At 36.2% G+C, this 24442-nt stretch overlaps 1 protein-coding gene across 3 annotated transcripts in view; it reads left to right on the top strand.

Annotated features, from left to right (window-relative positions):
* LOC142345593 (uncharacterized) overlaps positions 1 to 17180 on the top strand; it is a 124088-nt gene extending 106908 nt beyond the window's left edge. For all 3 annotated transcript variants that reach the window (XM_075397720.1, XM_075397719.1, XM_075397717.1), the window contains exons 19-22: positions 3254 to 3315; positions 12729 to 12920; positions 13955 to 14365; positions 16073 to 17180. In XM_075397720.1, coding sequence (XP_075253835.1) covers positions 3254 to 3315; positions 12729 to 12920; positions 13955 to 14365; positions 16073 to 17036 — 1629 coding nt within the window. In that variant the 3' untranslated portion in view covers positions 17037 to 17180. The remainder of the gene's footprint in view (positions 1 to 3253; positions 3316 to 12728; positions 12921 to 13954; positions 14366 to 16072) is intronic.
* The last annotated feature ends 7262 nt before the right edge of the window (positions 17181 to 24442 follow it).

Genomic DNA, 24442 nt, shown 5'->3' with positions numbered 1-24442 from the left:
TAAAAAAAAAGTGTATGTTTCTCCGGAAAAAGTGTTACGCGGGTAAATTGACATCAAACTCTAACTAATTACACTTATTTCTTCCAAAAAAACTTACTTTTAACGTTGAAGCAGTATTTCCCAACACGGGGCAATTATTTTTTAACGAATACCCTACATCATATTGGGTACGTCGAACTGACAAAAAGATCGATTTCTTCTCAAAAACAATTATTCTGCACCTGAATTGGCATCAAACTATTATTGTTCAACCATATTTGTAGACATATATCACCATCTTAGCTCGGAATAACAATCTTTAAAAGGTCGGGCAATTACTTTTTCATAAATATTCACACCTGCCGTAACCCAAATTATTGAAACTGGAACTTACGTTAAAGCTTGGAAGGATCCTTTGGAGGCAGGAAAGTGTACACAATTGGTTGTTCTTCCAGCTCGCCCACGTCTCCCGTTTTACTCAATTTATTAGACTTACGCACACCCCCCCACTTAATCCTTTTCTTATATGGTCTCTTAGTCATAGTGAATTCATTCTTTACTAAAGATTGTATATGTTCCGTAACATCTGAGGAGCCACCGACGTCCTTATCTCTCTTTAATGCCCATTCTAAAGCGGCTTCCTTGCCTTTGTCTTTCAAAAGTTTCTCAACAACTCCCTTTCGAGCCCCTAACCCAAATGAAGTAAATGTCCTTTGGGCAACTCTTGAATTTCGTAAGTCATGTGCTTCCCAACCAGTAACTAGGGAGACTCCCAATGACATTGTTAAAACAGCATGAGCACAGAGTGATGGCTGACATAAAACACTAGACTTATTCGATAAATAGAACCAAATATCACTCGGCAGCTCACTAGCTTTAGGACCACGTCTAATTAATTCCATGAAATACTGGGGTGTTCCTACAACATTATCAAATGCGATGGACGTCGTGTAGCTCCCACAAATGAGAAACAGTTTTTCTCCTACAATTGTCTTTGATATACTATCACTCCCACCTATTTCTATATGTGATCGTGTCCACCAAGGACCAAACTGTATCATTGCATCTCTCCTATTACAATCTAGGTCAGAGGGAACTTCTCCATTTAGAATTCCTTCAATATTAAATGTCCAGCCGACTGAGCCATACAAACCATCATAAGCTGACACTTTAGCATATATGCGTGATTCATCATGATAAGCCGGCATATTATCAATAAAATTTTCTACTTGATTTATATCAGCAAGCGCTTCCACTTCTCTACAAAAGTCTTCCTTTATTCCGACTATTTCTTCATTTCGAATCTCTAACGGCAATTTCGGCCAACCGTTTTCACCTACTATTGACCCCCTCCCCTCTTCAACTAACTTAGCCCTTAATTGATGCCAACTCTTCAACCCAGATCCGTCAACCCATGGAACTTCCTTCCACCCAAGTTCTATTAACTTACCCCTCTTTAGATACTCCTCCTTAAACTTACTTATATCCCCCAATAGATCACTTCTTTGCCGGGTATGCCTAAACAAGGCCATATTAAATATTGTATCAAATGAAAACAAAAACTTTAAAACTATAAAAACAAAACGAACCTTTCTGGATGTGTCGATAGAATATTTGACACCTTTAACCCAGTTAACTGTCGAGCCATAATACTTCACTGAAATAATAATTCTAAACTCGACAAATAATAAAACCAAAAAACCATTTCCAAATAAAACCGAGCAAACACAATTTAAAAGAATCTACCCCCCCCCCCTTCCCCCAACAAATTTGTACCAAAAACTCGTGACCGCTCGCAGTCAATCTAAGTATTAAATATTCAACTGAAATTCAAATCACTGATTCACAATCACCGTTCCCATTAAAATTCCCCCAATTTCTGTCAGTCCATTTCCTCCTAATCCCACAAAATCTAATCAAAAAAGACATTTGGGAACCACTTCAATTAACTCTTACCACATTTCCCAAAAAAATTTGCATTAGTTCATCTCAAATCTAATCTTTACTGACGTTACAACTAATGCTAATGGACTTCTCTGGGCCTTCTAATCACACTAAGAACGAGATTGCCAATGCAGCTACGCAAGGAATAATAGCAAAACTAATCCCCTGAGCTCCAGATGCCTCCACCCATTCACCGCATACAGAATGACGAAAGGGGACAAAGCTCACATTTCTATCCCCAACGACAAAAGTTGTATTGTACTGGCAACAAATTGCCACAGAATCATTCCGAGGAATCTTCTCACAAGCAAAACTGACACACAAAAGTGCACATAACAAACCCACAAAACTGAACATTTTCGATCTAGAAAAACTTGACACTACTTAAAACCAGAGATCAAACTCACATATTAATGGGTTTTCCAACCCATGCTAAACGCTTTTCTAGATAGCCGCAGTATCGAGCATGAAGACTCAGACTCAAATAAAACTTATAAAATATTCACTATCTATTAATAGAATGAACTCAATTCTGATTGGACAAAAATGTAAATAAAAAGTATAAATACGAAATGCATAACACGAATTATTCATTCATTCTTCAATTGATTCTTGCGAAACTTAGTGCTATTTTCCAACCTCAGAACTTGTGAAATTTTCTCATCTTAGCAGAATACCGGACGCTTGCGAACCTAAACACTTAGAAAAATATTTGAAAAGGAAACATAAAAACGGTACACGGAACCTAAATATTAGTAGGAAACTCCTAACAGAATAGCTTTACAGAGAGCTATCATAATTATTAATGAGCAAAGTTTTCTGTGTCTCTTCGGGCAATTAGTATTAGTGGCTGTATCTAGACTGAAATTGATAAACAGTCGATGGTATGTTTACTGTAGTGGTGGGTTTAGCTTGAGATAGACAATTCTATTGACTGACTGACCTTAGAATTGATTTTATGCATATTAGGTTTAAATATATCTGAGCTTTGCAAAGCGAATTCATCATTTACGACTTAACTATCGACGAAATTGTCATCACCATGGTACGTCTAGGAAGTTGGACCCCAAATTTTGATGAAATCTTATTTCGATTTTTGTGATAATCTTACAGATTAAAATTATTGTGATTGACATATATACTCGCAATTTACCTATAAATCAAGTTCAAATTAATTAACCAGTTAATTGATTGGGTTTGTTTCTCTAGTAGACGAGTTTCTGGGCAATTTTTCAACAATTCTTAAGAACAATTGTAGTAAAAAAAGTTAAGGTTACTCAAATTTGTCCTGCAACAAATTTGTTAAGTAAAATTTTCTGTTTTGTTTTAGAAGAGAAGAAGAAACCGAAAGTCAGCTACTGAGCAATTGTCAAGCAACCGTTTCGGCGCCTTGTAAGTCTTTCTTAGCAGCTACCCATTAGAGTAACATTAGTCTTGTTGATAGCCGCCGTCAGCCTCTCAACGGCTATTATTTAGGCTCTTCTTTTTTAACACAGCGATAACTGGGGCTATTGTTCTCCTTCTCTTGGTTTTTTTACGACTTGAAGAGGAGTATTGGTCTCTTAAGGTTTTTTTACCGGAAGTACTTTTAGTTCAGAACGATGTATTGACCTAAAAGCGAAAGAGTAAATTTGACGTATGAGCTAATTTTTTCTGAGCGAGAGAAGTTTTTTCATCATGTGCATCGATTATTGAATGACTTTTGGCTTTGAAAAGTGTTTTCGAGAGACCGGCGCATATAGATAACCGTTTTTTCGTCAATTTGGCTCAATTTTTTTTACTTGTAGTTTGTTTTCTTTCTGCAGAAATAGTTTTGATGCTGCATTAATACGCAGCTTTCTTAAATTGATATCACAAAGTTTTCCTTGCAGAATCTGATAATTCTTTTCAAGTGTAAAATGGGCTTGTATTTCAAATTTATAGTTAATTTTGAATTTTTTCCCTAAATTTCCACATTTTTTGATCTGCGTTTTTTTTCTTCAGAATCAGCGTATATGGCAACGTTCGTTTGGCAATTAGTGCATTGAACAAATCTTTCGAACGTGAGTTTTTTTTTTGTTTTTATAACAAATTTACACATACTAATTCGTTTTTTTTGCAATTTTTGTCCCATTTTTCTTTGTTTTTTGTTTGTTTTTGGTTTTAAATCGTTGAAATGTTGTTTCTGCGCTCAGCCAGTGGTTTAGTTTTGTGATTTTAAAATTGCATTTGCTTTTTGAAGTCTAATATCTGAAATTCAATGAAAAAATGTTTCTTTTAATTACAATTTTCATACATTTTTAAAAATAAATTTTAATATTTTGACCATTTTTTGCAAAGTATTTTAATTTCTCAAATCTTTCTAATATTTTTTTTTCATATAGACAGAACGATGACTGTGTGATGTGTTTAAGCCATGGTCGCTAAATGAACATATGTACTTATTTTTCGATCGATGTGGAGTGTGTTTGAAACAGGGTATTGAAGTCAATGCTTTAGGGTGAAAACTAAGTATTTAGGTCAAACGGCTGACCGGGTTGAATAGCCGGACGAAGAGAGTGATTGGTTTTCTGGTTATATCATTTTTTGAGAGAGTTAAGAGTTATTCTATAGGTGTTGCTACTACGAGGTGAAACTTCAAGTCTAGACATGGCCTTTTTGGACAAAAATCAATTATGCGTTTTTCATTTTTTCAGGTTTTTTATCTTGGCAGTTTCCAGCAGTCGTTTGAAACTTCTCCTGGGTTTTGGATGGGTGACCGATTGAGCAGAAAAGGCTATATAATGTTTTTGCGGAATAATTTTCGGGAGGAATCTTATGTAAGCAGGGCACTTTTCACTTAAACAAATTAAACTATTTTCATATTTTCAGGTCTTTGTCTTTTATTATTTAGTTGTTGATTAGTACCTCTCTCAATTATTGGGTGGGTGTCTGATGTATGAGAGAACTTTATTTTCTGAAATTAGTGGTTCGATAGAGATCTTTTTTAAAGAATATTACTTTTCGTTTTTGTCCGTCATCTCCTTTCTTTTTTCCCTCGAGTTTTTGTTTAGCAGCCCATTTGAAAAGCTGTCTATCAATTGTTATTGTTTTGCCAACGACCTTTTTTCAGGGTATTTCACCAATAGTTTTTGAGCCTCAACTAATATCAAATTTTATCAGATGGTGTATCAGTTTCTGTCAGTTAGTTTTCGCCGTGATATTTTTCCTGTTGTTGTTTCAAAATGCGCAGCTTAATTGTGTAGAATGTGCCTTAATACAGTGAGGATCTGGACTTTTCTTTCCAGTCGTTTCTGGATTTCGGCTATATTTCATTTCATCGTCAAGATTTTTGTTACGACCATATGACGTCATAACCACTTCAAATCTGCTTTTTGATTTGTTTATGCAATTTCAACGGAATTGCGTGCATGACACCATTTTTGACTCATAGTAGAGCGAATTTTTTTGTTCATTCGCGTTATTAAATTTTTGGTCACACACACGTGACTTACTTCACTCTCGAAAATGACTTCCTCACTCTGAAATTGACGTTATTCGAATTTAATTCAAAGAGATAAGGTCAAGTGAGTTTGTGTCATTCCAGTTGTAGAATGTATAAGAGCAGCTAATGGAAGCAGCAATCATTTATACAGATTCGTAATCAAAATATAACATCTCAGCCTTTAATGGAAAATTTCTTTTTTGTCTTTTACTATCTTTTCGAGATTGCAGATCTACGAAGCTATTGCGGCTATTTTCTGGCCGTCTACCAGCTATGTTTTTGCTCAAACTAGTATTAGTGCGTCTGAAAGTTTTTTGAGCATTGGAATCAAAAAATGATGCTTCAGATTCAGTTTTCAGCTGTTTTGTTGCTCTTTTGCCATGTTTTACGCCTTTTCAGCAAATTGTATTCTTCAAATTTTGATAGGATTTGGGGATTTCTGTGGGTCAAATTAGTTGTTTTAGTAGTTTGGTTGACTTTTGATCCATTTTTTTTATTGATTTTGATGAGATCTTACTCAGATAATACTAAGCAAATCCTTGTCGATTTTTTTGTTTTTTAAATCCTTTTTGAATGTTTTTGCTCAGTTTAAGCTTCTCCCTATAATATTTCTTTTTTAACCCTAATTTAGGTTCGATTTTTAATTGCTCTCAAAATATCCGATTCACAGAATCTGTTTTGGAGACTTATGTTGCGAAGGGCGGTTCTTAGAGATTGACCCCCCCCCCCCTCCACTGTTTCCACCCCATCAGCCCCCGGTGCACCACCCCCCGCTGCGCCCACTTACGCCCCTTCAATTAAGCTAAAGCCAGCCTCACTAAGCTGTGCCGTAGCTACTGACAAAGCCAACCGCTCGCCGGTCGTTTGAGAGCAATTCGGCCGACGTTAGTCGGTTATGTTATAGATTTTGCTCCTAAAAGGTGCTATTGAAGGTCAGAGAGAGCACTTTTCACTGAAATAAACAAAGTTTCCTAAATTTTCTTCTGAAATGTTTTTTCGTTCTTTGCCTTTTTTTGTTGTTTATTAAGTTCTCGTCAGTATTTGGTCGGAAAAGTGCCTGAACAGAAACAGTAATTAAATTTATTTGGGAGATAATTGATGGGAAATACCATTTTTGTGGATAATTTTGTTCAAATTTTTTTTTTCAGAAATATTTTTTCCACATTATATTTCCTTTGTTTTTTCCCTGTTTTTCCCTGTATGAACTTTTTGCTGTTTTTTGTCAGTCTACAGTCGTTTATTGAATGAGAACTAAATTTTTCCAAAGGTTCTTGCCGGTAGTTTTTTTGGAGACGCAATTCTCAGTTAATTTTTATCAGATTCTTTATCAATTTTTGTTGTCAGTTACTTTTCCATTGTCAATTTGCCTGTTTTTGTTCCATATTAATTTGCATGATTAATTATGAGACTCCTTATGTTAGTTAGGGCAGCTGAAGATATACTCCGAGTCGTTTCGGGAAGTCTTCCGGCTATGTTTTCAAGATCTGATCACATATTTTTTTGATTTTATAAGTCAAATTGAAGCAATGACGAAACAGGAGGTGGAGCGAAAAAGCGAGTGGTTTTGAGGCGTTGAATTTTTTCTTAAAGGTAGAGTGAGAAAACGGTGTATGAACAAAAAGTCGTTTTTTTTTCGCTAGTGGTTTTTCGCTTTGATTTTTACTGTTTTCCCAATTAAGTCATAGTCCATCCTAGGTCTATTTTTTTGTTAGTCAATGAAAACTTTGAATTGTAGGGCAGAATTTGTCCTGCTACGTTTTTATAATCCGCTATACCTTTTGGTCTTGTTCTTCGTTTTACATAAGCCACGATTTTCATCTGACCTACATCACTCGTGTTTAAACTGAATGGATTTTAAATTGTTTCACGCATTGAATTACGCAATGTAGTGAATACAGTCAAAGTCAAAACAGCAAAATCATATGAAACCGGATAAACTGATAACGCCCGTTCATTAAGTCATGGTGCATTAGGTTAACAAAGTTCATTAGAGCGATTGCTAGCTGACATTAAGCTTTATAGCTTTCAGTTTAGAAGCTGAATTGAATATAGTTTTAGAATCTAACTGAAACTGCACACTTATTTAGAACACTTCTTGGAACTTTGGAAAAAAATCTGTCAATTTCTATCTCTTCTTTTTTTTCCTGTTTCAGTCCAGATGTGCGTCGAGCACGTCATCGGCGGCTATTTGTCGGCTATGTTTGGTTCTTTATGTTTTTGCGAGTTCATATCCACTTTTTGCCTGATATTGTGACTATCTGCGTTTTTGCCCTCGAAAAAAGGATTAAAGGGGCGAATTGAAGATGTCTATAAGTACTTATCTAAGCAGTTTTCTTAGAATTGTGCTCATCTCTAATTGTACAAATCACCGAAGCTGCTGAAAAGACATGAAAGCATTGCTTCTTGAGTCAGCTCAACAGTTTATTGAAATTTGGTCCCCTGTTGGTCTTTTTATGCTATTTTTCTGTTGATTGTTTTACATCTGAGAATGCCCCCATTACTAGAAGGGTTCCCTCGTGGTGCCTATTTTCAAAATAGGTTTTAAGCTGAATATAGAAATCTTTCGATCTATCTAAGTGATGCCTCATTTGTCTGTGGCATTCGCGAATATTATCTGATTAGTTGTGTATTTTTCTCCGCTTCAAACTAAACGTCCGACAATATGGTTTTCGAAGTGGTCATTCGACCGTAACTCATTTTTTGTTTGTTTGGACGATATCTAGAAAAACTTGAACCCTAATCCTAATCAGTTAATTGTGTTATATGACTTCACGGAGCATTATGACACTGTAGGTTACTCTACCTTGGTTTTTGAATTATCATTTATTGGTTTGGAAAGGAAGTTTATCTGTACGTATCTTTCAAACACTAGTCAGCTTGTACAGATTGTTGTTTTTTTGTTAAATTACGCTTATACAAATAGAGCTGAGATCCCAGCTCTATTTGTCGCTATCGCTTCCGCAAATTCAGAATGCTACTGCTGTGTTGTCGATACCAGAATAATTTGCTCCTGAGGGAATGCTTTTAAAGGTTTACAGCAAGATTTAATTTTTTTCTTGCACTAGTATAGGGACAATGTGATAGTCATAAGAAACAAATATCAGAGAGCGAGGCAAACTTTTAGTTACTTTGAACGTATAGCGCAGTATATTCTATTGGCCAAAGTTAAATTCACTTAGTTGCAGGTTCCATGATGTATTTTATACTGCACTCATCAGGACTGGGCCCGGCATGCGGACGACCTTAATTTTAGAATCGTAGAGCCTTTTTTATTGCTCTCGTAGAGAAGCAATTATTGTAAACATGTGTGTCTTTTTTATGCAAAATTTTCGCTTGACAGTTTTGACTTTTCGAGTAACTTTTACGCCCTTGACTTTTTGCGTTTCGCGTGATCTAAAATTTGTCTAAATCACCATTTCAACCAGCTGAACTCAATTGGCGGCAATTTAATACTAAAAGTCAAATGAAAAGTGCGCAAAACTGGTGCTATTTTTCACTTTAAATCTTAATAGTGGTATATGTTAACCTCTAATATGGTTATTTGAAGCCCACTATTGAACTTCTTGGTTCCATTTAGGTGAGAGCAGCATTTAGTTCAATTATTATTGTGCTCTCGCTGAAGAACGTAACTCTCGTGCATGTCACATTGAATTTAAGATCTTTCCATAAGGAGATGACAGCCATTACTCAAATAAAATTAATATTATTCCCTCACCAACAAGTTATAGATCGTACCTGTGTTTGGATAGATCATACCTCTAAGGTGCACTTGAGAAACAGAGGATACATAGTCTGAATTTGGATCTATTCTGTTCCCCCCCCCCCCCCAGTGTTTTTATGACCCCCAGTAACAAATTATATGTTGTTATATAGCACGTTGCTATGTAAGAAAATAGCACGTGCGCCTGGGGGTCATAAAAATTTATGCTCACTAAGCTGGGGGGGGGGGGGGGGGGGACAGAATAAATCCCTGAGTTTAATCGCAGTAGCACTTGCTCGATAAAATGACATCCGTTTTGTGTTTCTTAATCTAAATTTCGTTTTTTATTATTTCGATTTAGCTTTCTGTAAAAAATACCTTAATCCTGATAGCCGAGTTGTTAATGCTTCTGTCGAGATGACAGAATTGGACTCAGGAGGCCGGGGTTTGAACCCGACCTTAGTCTGATGGTTTTGTATCCATAAAGAAAAATTGGGTCTTTCCAATTATGCCCCTCCCCCAGCTTAAGGGTCAGATAACCTATAGCCCCATCCCCCCACTAATCATGGTAAATATACCATAATGGGGGGGGGGGGGGCTGTAATGTGAAAGACCCGAAAAATTTATCTATGCTACAGCCCCTAAATTAATTTGCCCCTCTTGTCATTAGAGAGCAATTTTTCCGACGTTAGTCGGTTTATTTTTTGTAGCTGTAAACCGCTCCTATCTACTACTTATTTTCAGCTGTAAGCTGCGCCCAGCTATTATGATATTTTTTTATCGTAAGCAGCTTTTTTACGCTGTCAATTTCAAAAGTACCATTTTCAATATATCTACATTCTTCAGAACTATTCAGACGCTGTAATCCCGGGTCACCACTTCTTAGTAGTCATACAAGGATCATATATGATATCATACAAATCATAACGTATTTCCTAGTACGATCCCTGTAAGACTACTAGGAAATCATATATGAACCTTGTATGACTACAAAGCAACCATATATGATCCTACTACGAATACCAAGAGTTATACATCTATTTTTTATAAATTTTTAACCATTTATATCTTTTGAAATTTCATTCGGCAAGGCTCACTCATGTGATTCCCCGGCATCACTTTGTGATCCGCCAAAAGACCCAAACGTACAATATCATTGGCAAAGTTGGGCACTCAATTTAGGAGTAAGTCCAAATCGATATATAAAGTTCTGATATTCTCTGAAGCCAGCTTATACCTATAAATGCTCATTTATAAAAATTATTTGACAAAAAATTGCAGATAACCTCAAATTCGTTTTCTGAGTATATCTAGGCTGAAAAGTTATTCTTTTAGCCCACACAAAGAATCAAATGTGGAATACAAATGCGATTTAATAATTAATAGCCGCCCTCATCTTCTCAGCCGGCTATTATAGCGCTCCTATTTTTTTTTTACTTCGTCGAATAAAAAAATGTTTCGCTTTACCTCATTTTGCCGCCTTTTCAACATTTTGCGTGAAATCTTTTTGACTTCTCTAGGCTAGTTTCTCTCTTCTCTCATTCTGCTAAAAGTGATTTTGAACATCAGTTGCTCAGCAAAGCAATTCAAAATGAACAGAGTCAGTATAAAAAATTGAAGTCAGAAGTAGAAACGGGATAAACCCATAAAGCCCAATTTTAGATGCCCGCTATTTGAACGTCGTTCCTATAAGTCTTAGTTACCATCTCTAATGCTTATTGGTATTGATAGTAGCCCCTGTAGCCTCTCTCTAAGAAACAGAAGTACGTTATGTTCAACTACGAAATGCCATCAAAATAAATCGGACTTAAAAAATATTTTTGTACAAAAGTCTTTTTTTTCAATATATTCTATTCGTTCAATCCCAATCATGCTTATTGGAATCAAGCGCGGCTATTTTCCGGCAATCTGCCGGGTATGTTTTATTATGTCCTCTGTCCTATATTTTACGGGATTTTGTGGAACCAATCAATGTTTTATGTGTCATATATGATCTTGTATGATTTCCAAGAAATTTTTTCAACACCAAAAGAAAATGAAAAATATAGTTTTTAGGCTTTGAATTTTTGTATGATCGCTGTATGGTTTCTAGGAAATTATATATGATCCTTGTATGGCTACTAAGAAATCATTCAAATTATATATGACCTTGTTTGAATACTAGTAATCATATATGACCTAGTATGATTAATAAGATTCGTGTATGATGAGCAACCCGGGACGACAAACTTGCTTGGATCTATTCTGTTTCCCCCCAGTGTTTTTTATGACCCCCAGTTACAAATTATAGGTTGTCATATAGCACGTTACTATGAAGAAAATAGCACGTGCGCCTGGGGGTCATAAAAAATTTATGCTCACTAAGCTTTCAAAACAGAATAGATCCCTTTCTTTTTAATAGCCGCCCTCATCTTCTCAGCCGGCTTTTATAGCGCTCCTATTTTTTACAAATCAAAGAATTTGAATTGTATTGGGGCGCTGTCTTTTTTTTAAGATCTGTTCACACATTTTCATGATTTTTGAAGTCAAATTGGAGCAGTGATTTTGGTCACGCCGAAACAGGAAATGGAGCGAAAAAGCGATTGGTTTTGCGGCGTGAAATTTTATCGATCTAATTTTAAAGTAGAGTGAGAATACGGTGTTTGAACAAAAATTCGCTTTATCGGTAGTGGTCTTTTGTTCACATGCGGCAATTTCACTTTGATTTTTACTGTCTTTTCGATTTTTTGGATCAGATTTTTTTTAAATGGTTTTTCCAATCCATTCTTAGTCCGTTCTAGGTCTAGTTTTCTGTTTAGTCAATGAAAATTCTTTGAATTGTACGTCAAGACTTGTCCTGCTATGTTTTTTACTTCGTCGAATAAAAAAATGTTTCGCTTTACCTCATTTTGCCGCTTTTTCAACATTTTGCGTGATATCTTTTTGACTTCTCTAGGCTAGTTTCTCTCTTCTCTCATTCTGCTAAAAGTGGTTTTGAACATCAGTTGCTCAGCAAAGCAATTCAAAATGAACAGAGTCAGTATAAAAAATTGAAGTCAGAAGTAGAAACGGGATAAACCCATAAAGCCCAATTTTAGATGCCCGCTATTTGAACGTCGTTCCTTTAAGTCTTAGTTACCATCTCTAATGCTTATTGGTATTGATAGTAGCCCCTGTAGTCTCTCTCTAAGAAACAGAAGTACGTTATGTTCAACTACGAAATGCCATCAAAATAAATCGGACTTAAAAAATGTTTTTGTACAAAAATCTTTTTTTTTCAATATCTTCTATTCTTTCAATCTCAATCATGCTTATTGGAATCAACGGCGGCTATTTTCCGGCAATCTGCCGGGTATGTTTATAATATCTACGATAATTGAGTGGGGCTCATTTAGTTTTGCAAAATCATAATAATTAAGTTGCTTTTTTGAAATTGACGTGGTATGCAAGATATCCGAATGGCATAAACGATATGACATGAGAATTTTCGGATCTATTCTGTTTCGGCCCCCCAGTGTTTTTTATGACGCACAGTTACAAATTATATGTTGTTATATAGCACGTTACTATGCAAGAAAATAGCACGTGCGCTGGGGGTCATAAAAGATTTATGCTTACTAAGCTGGGGGCGAAACAGAATAGATCCAAATTTTCCTTTTCTAGAGCAGACGCAGACGATGAAGAGATTCCCAGAAGAACAAGCTCGAAGAAAAATGCGCTTCTCTCTAGTCTTCAGAACGAAGAACTAAATTCTACGAACAGAGGAGATAATGTTGGGCAGAAGAATAGTGATCTCTGTCAAGAAGAGAAGGACCCTTTCGAAACACAAACCATGGTGCACGAATTTCTCTTCAAGTTAGTATCCCATGATCCCCCCCCAACACACACACACACACAAACTGGATTATAATAATGATGCTAACCCCACCCCCACCCCCACCCGCAAAATGGATGATAATAATAATTGAATTCGTCTTGTACAATGGGCATTGATAATTAGGATCTATTTTATTTTGGCCCTCCAGCTTGTGGGCTTATACCTTGTACGCCCCTCCCATCCCCCCAGGCGCACGTGCTATTTTTTAAGTAGCGTGCTACATAACAACATATCATTTGTAACGGGGGGGGGGGGGGGCGTAAAAAACACGGGGCCCAAAACAGAATAGATCCGATAAGTATATACATAGTCAAGACTGGACTAGATGGAAAGAAAGAGCAGGTTTAATTCAGGTTTCAATAGCATGAAAATTAGACAAAATATTGGATATCATGAGGGTGTGAAGGATAAACCGAAAATGAAAACAATAGATTAAGCTGAAATAATTTTACTGAGCGATGCATTCCAGGACAGCCCCGATCCCGCGAGAGACGCCTCTTAGCGCTCATGAGGATTCTACATCTTACATGGAATATTTTCAAGTTTTCCGTGCTCAGGTTAATTCCAGCTGAAGAAACCGGCAACAAAATCTTTAAAAGTCTTCTAACATTTGAAAAAATGCTTTTTGTTTTCGGCTACCAGGGTATCCTATCGGTCGAATTTAATGTGTGAAAATGTAGGACAGTTACTATTTCTTTGCAAGATTTGAAAGTACATTTCAATAATTGCAGTATTCAGCCCAAACTCGATTTCGTTAACAGTTCGTTAATCATCTTATGACCTCTGGGTTGTAATATTTTGAAACACGGACATAAGTTATTGCCCTCCCCTCCAAGCCATATACACGCTAATTTGATCATTTTTGGTAATGAAGAGAATGGAGGGGTGGGGGGCATAGCTTTTTTGCTCATGAAGTTAAAAGGGTCTGAAACAAAAACGATTCGACCCTAAATTTCTAATTCTAGTCGAGTTTGGATTAGCTGTATCAGCAGAAATTGAACGTTTTTTTTAGCAAATTCTATCAGCTTTTATCGGACAAAGGACCTGTGAAAGAGACAGACATCGCTTTCATTCAACTCCACGAAACTATCCAACAAATTCCAGACTGCCTTCAAGTTCTCCAAGATTACGACAATGACGTCATCGATTTCCTGACCAATAGCAGGCGATTCTACTTCGACGAATCAGAGACTTTGATGCTACAGTCACAGAGAAATGATTGTGATTTTGATTCCTCATCAGCCAATGGGTGGACAGTTACTGGGGCTAAGAAGATGGAAAAGATGTCACGCTTGAGTGAAGATAAAAGTCAATCGAGTGAACAGAAATACCTGGAGACCGAAGTGACTAAAAGACCGTTTGTCGTTAGGGAAAATACAATTCCGTTGCGGTTTGACCCTAAGAAACAGAAAAAGCATAAAGGGTTAGTAAATTGTGTTTTTTGATTAGCTTCTAAAAGCCGGCGCTTTGAAATTTTAAAAAATCTCAATATAGTTAATATTTCCACAAAATTGAAAGTTATAGCCCCATAGCACGGTAGGGGCCTTTCAAGATGACCCTTTAAGATACAGATGGCTCATGTGCTTTTTAAATCTCTTTTTAGAAAACAAAAACGCTCACTATATTTGTCATTCATAGTTGTGAAAATTAAAATTGTTCGTGACAAAAGGGAAAAACAGTATTCGGATATGTTGCCTCTCAACCCCACCCTTACGCAGGTCACATTAATCTTTTGAAACTGATGTCTTTAAAAGACTCATGTCTTTAACGAGCTCTCGGAACTTTCAAAAGACTCATGTCTTTAACGAGCTCTCGGAACTTTCAAAAATACTTTTTTATCCTCAAAATCAAACATCTGTGGTGACTTGATTAAGATCATAGCTTAACAGCCGCTGTCAGTCTCAACCGCTAATATTTAGGTGCTCTCCTTTTTTTACGATTCAAAGAATTTGAATTGTATTGAGGCGCTGTTTTTTAAGATCTGTTCACACATGTTCATGACTTTTGAAGTCAAATTAAAGTGACAATTTTGGCCACACCGAAACAGGAAGTGGAGTGAAAGAGCAGGTGGTTTTGTGGCGTGAAACTGTTTCTATCTAAAGTAGAGCGATAAAAAGGTATTTGAACAACAATTTGTTTTCGCGCTGTTGGTTTTTTTTGGTTCACATGCATTTGACTTTGGTTTTTACTGTTTAATAGTCGCCGTCATCCTCTCAAACGGCTATTTTTTAGACGCTCTCTTTTTGTTTTAATTCGCTTTACTTTTTGATCACGTTTTTCGTTTTACATAAGTCACGATTTTCACGCTTTACTTGTGACCCACCTCACTCACTGTTTCAATTGAATGGATTTTAAATTCTTTAACTCACTGAAATTAGTGAATTAACTTAGTGAATGCCTCATGATTGAAAGAGCAAAATCAAAAGAAACGCCTAAAACAAGAACTCCCCCATAGTTCATTAGGGTATCAAAGTTCATTAGAGTGCTTGCCAGCTGGCATTAGTGTTAAGCTTAATAGATTGGAGTTTAGAAGCTAAATTTAAATAAAATTTTAGAATCTGACTGCATCTGGACATCAATTCAGAATACTTTTGGACTCTTAGAAGACCTCTCAATTCCGATCTCTTCTTTTTAATTGCTCCCGAATGAGAAACAATTATTGTAAACGTGTGTCTCTTTTTTGTGCAAATTTTTTGCTTGACAGTTTTTGCGCTTTTCTTTGACTTCTCAAGTGACTTTTTCACGCATTTCTTTTTGATTGATTTCAATTGCTCTCACAATGAAATAAAGTCTGTTGTTCAAACAAAACCAGTTGCTAGAGTGTCGAGGACAAAAACGTGATAGCCGAGTGGTGAATGCAGCTGTCGAGGTATGGGAAGAGTGCCCAGAAGGCACGGAGTTCGAACCCGACCTTAGTCTGTTGTTTTTGCGCCCATAGGGAAAAAAATTTATCTGGGCTACAGCCCCTGAATTAAATTGCCCCGCCTGTGATTCGAGAGCAAATTTTCCGAGGTTAGTCGATTTATGATTCCCTTTCTGTTTCAATACCGATGTGCGTCAAGCGTGTCAACGGCGGCTATTTGCTGGCTAGGTTTTAATTTCAGATAGACTTAGGGAAATTTTTTTTCAGGTACAAAAATTTCGAACGTAATCAACCGAAGGATGACTCGTTTGTCCCTAAGAAGTCACCGCAAAAGCCACGGGCATTTAATCCGCGTGTTTTGGAACCTGCCGTTGTTACGCAATCTTATAATTTCGAACAGGGTGATGACGTAATGAATGATTATGATGCAATGAGCGTTTCGCCGGAATCTGAATTCACAAACAGATCACAACTTTCTAATGGGAACAATGTATTTCTAAACGAAGCACAAAATCGGGACATTTATGACGTAATTCGAAGCCGAAGACAACCAGCAAACGGTATCAACTCGGAAAATTACGCAATGCCGAAAACGAGAAACACAAGTCGCAGGACGACCGATTCGTTTAGTGATTTTGACGGCTCAGAAATTCACGAGAGCTACAATGAAAATAGATGTAATGATCTCTATGGCGTCGAAAGAGAAACTTTTTCGAATTCCAGAAGTAACGACTTCGGCGAACATGAGAACTTAATCGATTCTCAGGTCAATAGACAGAGTTCCGATTCGGCCAATATGGCTCAAGACTTTCAAAACAACATTTCACGCAATAACATTCCGCCTTTTATTCCGCCATATCCACCCCAGCCAACCTTGAACCAAGTTCCCATTCAGCCGCCTATGAATGGGATTCCAATGCCACTGCCGATAAATCCCGCCGCGATTCCTCCCCAAATGTTGAATATTGGCCAAAATCAGTTTGGACAAGTTCCTGGTCAACCGATTCCGAACAATAATCAGCCAGTGATGTCACCTGAAGTTTTCTCATTTTTCCAGGCTTGCGCAAATTTGCAAAATGGTCAAGGTCAAAACAGTCTATCATCAAATCAAGGTGGAAATGGTGTCGGTAATACTTCCGAAGGTGGAGCTCAAATTAAACGGAGTAAGCGTGAACAGGACGAGTTGGATTTGATTCGTGCTGCTTACGGAGCCGAATATTTAGAAGACTGAGTTTAATTTTGCGATGAAAACAGTAAAAAAACTATTATCTTCAAAGCGAAGAATTCAACCTTGATGTTAGTTATAAACAAACAACTTTTTATATAAAAAACTGGATCTGTTCCGTTGGTGCCCCCCCCCCCCCCCCCGTTACAAAGCTCCTGACATTACATAGTAAATCATTTTGGAAAAATATTGCACAAGCGTCTGTTGAGTGCAAATAATATGTACCCGCTAAGCTTGGGGGCACAAATGGAAAAGAGCAAAAAAAACGGATCTATTCTGTTTTGCCCCCCCCCCCCCAGCTTAGTGAGCATAAATCTTTTATGACCCCCAGGCGCACGTGCTATTTTCTTACATAGTAACGTGCTATATAACAACATATAATTTGTAACTGGGGGGCATAAAAAACACTGGGGGGGGGGGGGGGGGGGGACAGAATAGATCTAAAAAAGTTATGTCGGTTATGAAATCAGATCAAAGCAATTGTTTCTCCGAGACTTTGATTTTAAAAACGCTCTGACAGATAATAACATTGATACACGTCTTAAAGTTACTGTTCGATTCTTTTGCTCTGTTTGAGAAACAGTTTCCGGAAAACCTATTTTTTATGTAGCATTAGAGTGACAAATTTACTTAGTGATGTCTTTTCTGTTGTTTTAACGTTTATATGTTTCCGTTGGGTTCTAAGCCCATTTTCTGTTAACGTTGACATTTAATACAGATGTAGCGAAATAACACATCAATCCTGAAATATTATTTTGTAAACAAGAAATTACTGAGATGATGCATCATTACTGTTGCCGTTTGTCGGGGCTACTGCCTCATATTTGAAATATGAAAACAAGAGCGGGCGTGCTAGTGGTTGCGTTTTTGGTAACCTTGCGGTGCACCCGTAATCTTGCGGTACACCTTGATGTTGACTTACTTTATGAACGCTGTTTATGTTGAATATTTATATGGCGTCAGCTAGCGTGTTTGAAGATGTTGCTAATCTCGATCCATGTGTAAACTAGGAGGCGATAAAGGTGATCTTAACAGCAGGGCATTTTATTAATTGCTCTTGAACGCAGTTCATAGCAATTATTGTAAACGTGTTTGTCTTTTTTTATGCAAATTTTTCGCTTGACAGTTTTGCGCTTTTCTTCTAGAACATTCTTTGACTTCTCAAGTGACTTTTTCACACTTTCGTTCTTCAATTTTGAGTGATCTCTATTGCTCTGAAGTAAAGCTAATATAAATTCGGTTGCAGAATAAGTGAGGTATGTGATCTGTAGCGCAGTGGTTAGTAGTTGTGGCTGTGGATCGGGAGGGCAGTTGTTCGAATCCCGGCGGGGGAAAAATTTTTTGCACCCATAATTTGATCTAGGCTACAGCCCCTGAATTAAATTGCCTCGCCTGTCGTTCAAGAGCAATTCTTCCGACATTTGTCGGTTTATGTTTATCAATATTTTTGTTCCTGTGCTGATGAAGAATTCAACGATCGGATTTCTTACATGATGATTGTATTTGAACACCTGTGTTATTATTTTAATGTGTTCATTGCTGTGATTGTGAATTAAGCCATCTAGTGAGTTTCCTACAGTTACAGCAATCATTTCAACTTTTAATAGATCTAAAAATTTGGTTATTGTTGACTAAACAGATCTCTAACGTGGGAACAGACATATTTCTATGAAGCCTATTTGCTTCTGATTGTTTATGATTACTTAAAGTTTAAAAGTGCTTTTATTTTTGTTCGAGATTAGAATTTATCCTAAACAAACTTAGTTTTCGAATCAAAACTGTCAAGCCATGAATTGCTTTTTTGAATGTCTGAGTGATACTTTTGGTGTTTAATTGCTCTCAAGCGAAGTTTGAAGCTATTACATTAGTCCTGTTGTCTTTTTATGCGATTTTTCGCTTGACCGATTTTTTGTCTGACCCTTTTGACTTTTGATAAACAGGTAACGCCTGGAAGGCATTTAGTTATAGTAGAGCCTTACAGCTTACTAGTCTCTAAATGCGCTTCAATGAAACTGTCTTCGAGACATAAATTCATGGTGTAAAGGGTGTGAGTTTGACCCCTCCTCACCCCCCCCCCTCCCGTCTCATCCACACTCTTCACCCCTCCACCTTATTGCACCCGTACGTGATACAACACGCTTGACACCTCACCCCAGGCTCACCACACACCCCTTCCAATTACGCTAAAGCTAGCCCCCCAAACTGCAGCTACTGACGAAGCCAACCGCTCGCCAGTCTTTTGAGAGCAATTCGCCTGACGTTCGTCGGTTATGTTTGTAAATTTGTATCAATCAATGTTTGCAGCAATTATTTTAGTCCTGTTGGTTAGCTTTTACGACCAATTTGCGACGGAATTTTTACTCTTGTTTACTTTTTATCTGAAGTGACAATTATCTTATTAGTGACATTTATTTGAATCACTAAGGTTTTCTAAAATGGGGTTACCTTCTTTGTTAAACGTTGACCTTTGTTTTGAACATTGGGCATTGACATATTAGCCCTTAGAACTCTGTGTCTGTTGTACTGAAAATGAGAAAATGGGAACTTTTATCCCAAAAATAAAATGGGAACTTTTATCCCAAAAACTAATATGGGATGTTTTATCCCACTTTTAAAAATATGGGAAATTAATTCCCACTTTGCTGACTATATATAGGAAGCCAGTTTTTATATCAACCAGTTATTCAGTATCGTTCACTTCAACCATTTGTTCACTTCAATTCCAATTTAGTTAGCCATCTGATATTCCTCTCTTCAATTGTCACCACACACTTGCTCAATAGATTGATAAAGTAAACATATGATATCGATATTGCTTAACTCATTATTCATACTGTACCGCCTTAACTGTTTTTATAATAAAATTTTTAATTCCATTCCTTTTGTCTTTAGAACTTTAAAGTTAAACTCTCTTTGTATACTCCCATTTAAGCGGCGAGTATAAATTGGTGTGACCAGTGAGGCTGACTAAGAGATGAAGAAGGAAGAATGATTTTTTGTGTTTTTGCTCCCTTATTTATAGTGTGCAAAATGGGCTGTGACAGTGGATCAACTGATCCTTATGCATATACATGGGAAAATAGAGAAAATTGTATAATAGAAGAATTACACACAGCTCCAGTAAAAATGATACAAATAGATAGAAAATATTATATAGTAAGAGAATATGAAACTGAACCTGAATCAACAGAAGCTGTTATTAGACGTGCGCAACCATTTAAAGGGCCACGAAATACTTTCATTTTTCAGATTTATAATAATCCACAGTCAATTTGCGACTCAAACAAAATAGTTTATCCTACTCCTTATAGCTCATTATATATACATTATGAAGGAGGATTCGATATGGATACAGGAAAGGCAAAAAAACCAATTCCAAATGTTGTAAAAAATACTTATGTAAATAGCACAAGAGGCAAATTGCTCGTAAAACGAACTTCATATACAAATGGAGAGCCAAATATTGATCTGCACTCAGGAATAAATTATGAAGCCCATATGGGAACGAAATTTGACTATTACGAATATACTAATATAAGAAGACTACAGCTTTTAGATTTACAAATGATAAAAACCGATTGTGAGTTAGAACGTGCTATAAAGAGAACAAATTTAGTCTATTCGCATAGTAATCCACGTATGGCTGGATTCTTACTAACAAATAATCGCTCAATGTTCTTAGAGACTAATGATAATGTTGCATGGCTATATCATTGCCCACAGTATTTCTCACCCTTACAAATTATGGAGAAATGTTATAATAGAATTCCAATAATGTATCAAAATAAAATACATTTCGTTGATCCAATTACTAGGAAGACATACACTAGCGCTGAAGAACGATCATGTGTAGATAAACACGATAATTTATTTCAATTAGATATTGAAGATGATAACTCCTGGGTTGAATTAACACCGGGTATAACTAGAGTCAAAGGACCCTCTGTTTTTGAGCCTAATATTGCTCCACAAAGATTAACTAAATACAAATTCCAGGATAGTGATGAAATATATTTATTTACTGATCAAGAATTAAAGAAATTTTGGCGCGGAATTAAATTCAATAACGAAATGAAAGATGCTATACAAACTTTCTCTAAAGAACTTGTTGTTTCTCAAGATAATTTTAAAAGTGAGGATAGAACTTATCTTAACTATCCAATGAGAACAGTCTACTTAGACTCTTTTATTTCTCCTAATTTCTTTGATAACCGCTATATAGAAATGTTCGGTTATACACAATTTATCTTAGAGCAATGTGGAATTTATTTTGCCGCTTTTCTTTTCTTGAAATTTATTATTCAAATTGTTGTAACAATTGTAAAAGCCCTACAAATACATAAAATAACAGGAGCTTCTGTTAATTTTGGCAAAATCATCTTATTTGCCACTTACAATATTCTGTTCACTTCTATTATGACTTCTATCTTTAAAAATGAGACAACCAATGAGAAACAGCCAGATGATGCTGAACATTTAGTAACTGAAATGAAAGAAACACACTTTAATCTATATCCACATATTCCGCACCCATTATATAGTGCAATTAGAAATGAAAGACATGAAAACAATGTTGCAATAGAAGAAAATGGAGATAATCCAATTTCCCCCGTATAAAAGCAATAATGACTTTAAAAAATATACACGACTATAAATAAAAACACAAATAATTAGTTTGTTATATATATAGAAAATAAATATCTTATCCATACTACACATTTATGTTATTTCTATTTTTAGAATTTAGGATACGAAGGTGACGATGACATGCCAGACCTAGATGACTTCATTCTCCCCGATACCTTCGAGGAACTGATGGGCCAGCAACAAGAACCACCAGAACAACAACCAGTACGAACTACACCAGGGAAGAGTATTCACACTATCAATACCGGGAGAGGAGAAAAAAAATTGGATTTAACAGAAGTTACGATTGCTCCGACAGCCACCCACATGAAACCCACAGCTACAATTTGCCCTATACAGCCACGAATCCTTAGCATGAGCCAGAGATTGGAAAAACAGAAATTCAACGAAGAAAGAACGAGGAATAGGCAGTTTAGAGGACACCCAAACTTTGACTGGGGCCTCCAATACAGAGTGCTACCAGAGGGAAATATTTATAAGATCCAATCTTATAACTCAAAATTAAAGACATATCGACTAAAGAATATATCCCTCGACCGACAGAACTTAACAGTCCCCTACCAGTTCATAACCGCAGACCTCAACAACGAGCGGGACACATACACGCTGGGACTGGAGCAAAACTTCTTACGAGAGAAGAAAAAGAACGCGAATCTAATGAACCGAATAAAATTTTTGCAAAACAGAATAAATCAACTTGAAGGAAACTAAAACTAGAAACTTATTCTTATTCTAGAAACCATCTTATTCTTAATTTTGTTTTAAACATGTCTGTAAATTTTTATATCTAAATTTTTATGTCTAACCTTGTATATCCAGCTAGTTACAACAAAACCCGCTAAGTCGCCGGTTGGATGTACTGAAAATGAGAAAATGGGAACTTTTATCCCAAAAATAAAATGGGAACTTTTATCCCAAAAACTAATATGGGATGTTTTATCCCACTTTTAAAAATATGGGAAATTAATTCCCACTTTGCTGACTATATATAGGAAGCCAGTTTTTATATCAACCAGTTATTCAGTATCGTTCACTTCAACCATTTGTTCACTTCAATTCCAATTTAGTTAGCCATCTGATATTCCTCTCTTCAATTGTCACCACACACTTGCTCAATAGATTGATAAAGTAAACATATGATATCGATATTGCTTAACTCATTATTCATACTGTACCGCCTTAACTGTTTTTATAATAAAATTTTTAATTCCATTCCTTTTGTCTTTAGAACTTTAAAGTTAAACTCTCTTTGTATACTCCCATTTAAGCGGCGAGTATACTGTGTAATGTACTAGTGTAAAAGAAGGGGGGTATACCGCCCACTTTTTGACGTATATAAATATTGTATGTTTTATTCATGTATCGTATGTATACATTATGCATAGTACATGCAATTGAACCAATAATCTATTATCGGAAATTGCACCAAGAGTAAAAATTGACGGCAGGCTCTCCCATTTCTTACTACTTGTACGACAGTAATGCAAATCAACCACACGGCCCAACCTACCCCCTGACCTTCCTTTATTTCTTGAAATAAAAAGTTAGAATTTTCATTTTTTATTTTAATTAGTTAACTTAGGCAATGTACTTTTAGTTTTCTCTTTTTGATCTGTCTCTTTTGGTTATAGTTTGTTAAGAGCTTTATTGTGCTACCATTCGCAACCAATCACAGGCCAGTAGTTTGTGAGCACATTGTTCAAATGCAACTTGCTCAATTATTAATTGCTCTCAAACGAAGTTTGTAGCAATTATATTAGTCCTGTCGGTCTTTTTTATGCAATTTTTCGCTTGACCAATTTGTCCTCTGACGCTTTTGACTTTCCGTTCTCCAAAACGGGATAAACAGGTAGCGCCCAGCGGGCATTAAGTGCTCTTAGAGCCTTTCAGCTCTGTTTCAGCTCAAACTCTTTTGGAGACTTATTGCCCCAAGACCCCCACCGCGCTGTTTCCCTCACCCCAGTGTTGCCCCCAATCAGCCCCCGGTGCACCCCCCCTCCCGAAGCTAGCTACTGACGAACTACCGCTTGCTAAAAACGCAAATTTATACTATTTTCCAATTTTTTCCAAGCTTTTTGAAAATTTTTGACCTTTTTTGTTTTTATCATTCCTAGGTGTCAAAGAACCTCTTCTAGGGTTTGATAATGGGTTACTGAATTTTTTCTCGTGGTAATGGAATGGTTTCAACATTTTAACATCACGATTTTTTTAAGAAGCAATTTCAATTTTTTTTTTTACATTTTTTCCCCTTATTCAGGTCTTTCCAGACCCAGGGGCCAGGAAAAATCCTAAGTGGTTTGATAATAAGTTACTGACAAATTTTTAATAGCCATGAAATAGTTTTTGAATTTTTTAATGTGACAAATTATAGCAATTTTTTGATAAAACTTGCTTTGTTTCAAGTTTTGAATTTTTTTTTGTCTTTTTTAGATTTTTTCGACTTAAGAGCCAAGAAACCTCCTTTAGGGTTTGAAAATAGGTTACTGAATAATTTCTGGGTTAAATGGAGTGTCTTTTTTTGATATTTTTTGCTATTTTTTTCCCAATTTTTGACTTTTCTAGTCATTATTCAGATTTTTTGAGCCTCAAGGGTCAAAAGGCCTCCGTTAGAGTTTGATAATAATTAATTGGAAAATTTTTGTTGGTCATGGATTAATTTTCAACATTTTAATATCACAAGTTTTAGCAATTTTTTCAAATAAAATTTGCAATTTTAAAGGTTTTTTGAAATTTGCTGTCATTTTTACGTTCCTCTAGCCTCAAGA

The sequence above is a fragment of the Convolutriloba macropyga genome, chromosome 9, assembly GCF_964194025.1.
Source record: "Convolutriloba macropyga chromosome 9, txConMacr16.3, whole genome shotgun sequence".
NCBI classification, from domain to species: Eukaryota; Metazoa; Xenacoelomorpha; order Acoela; family Convolutidae; genus Convolutriloba; species Convolutriloba macropyga.
Note: the sequence above shows the minus strand (reverse complement) of the source record. Positions and strands in the feature narration are given on the sequence as shown.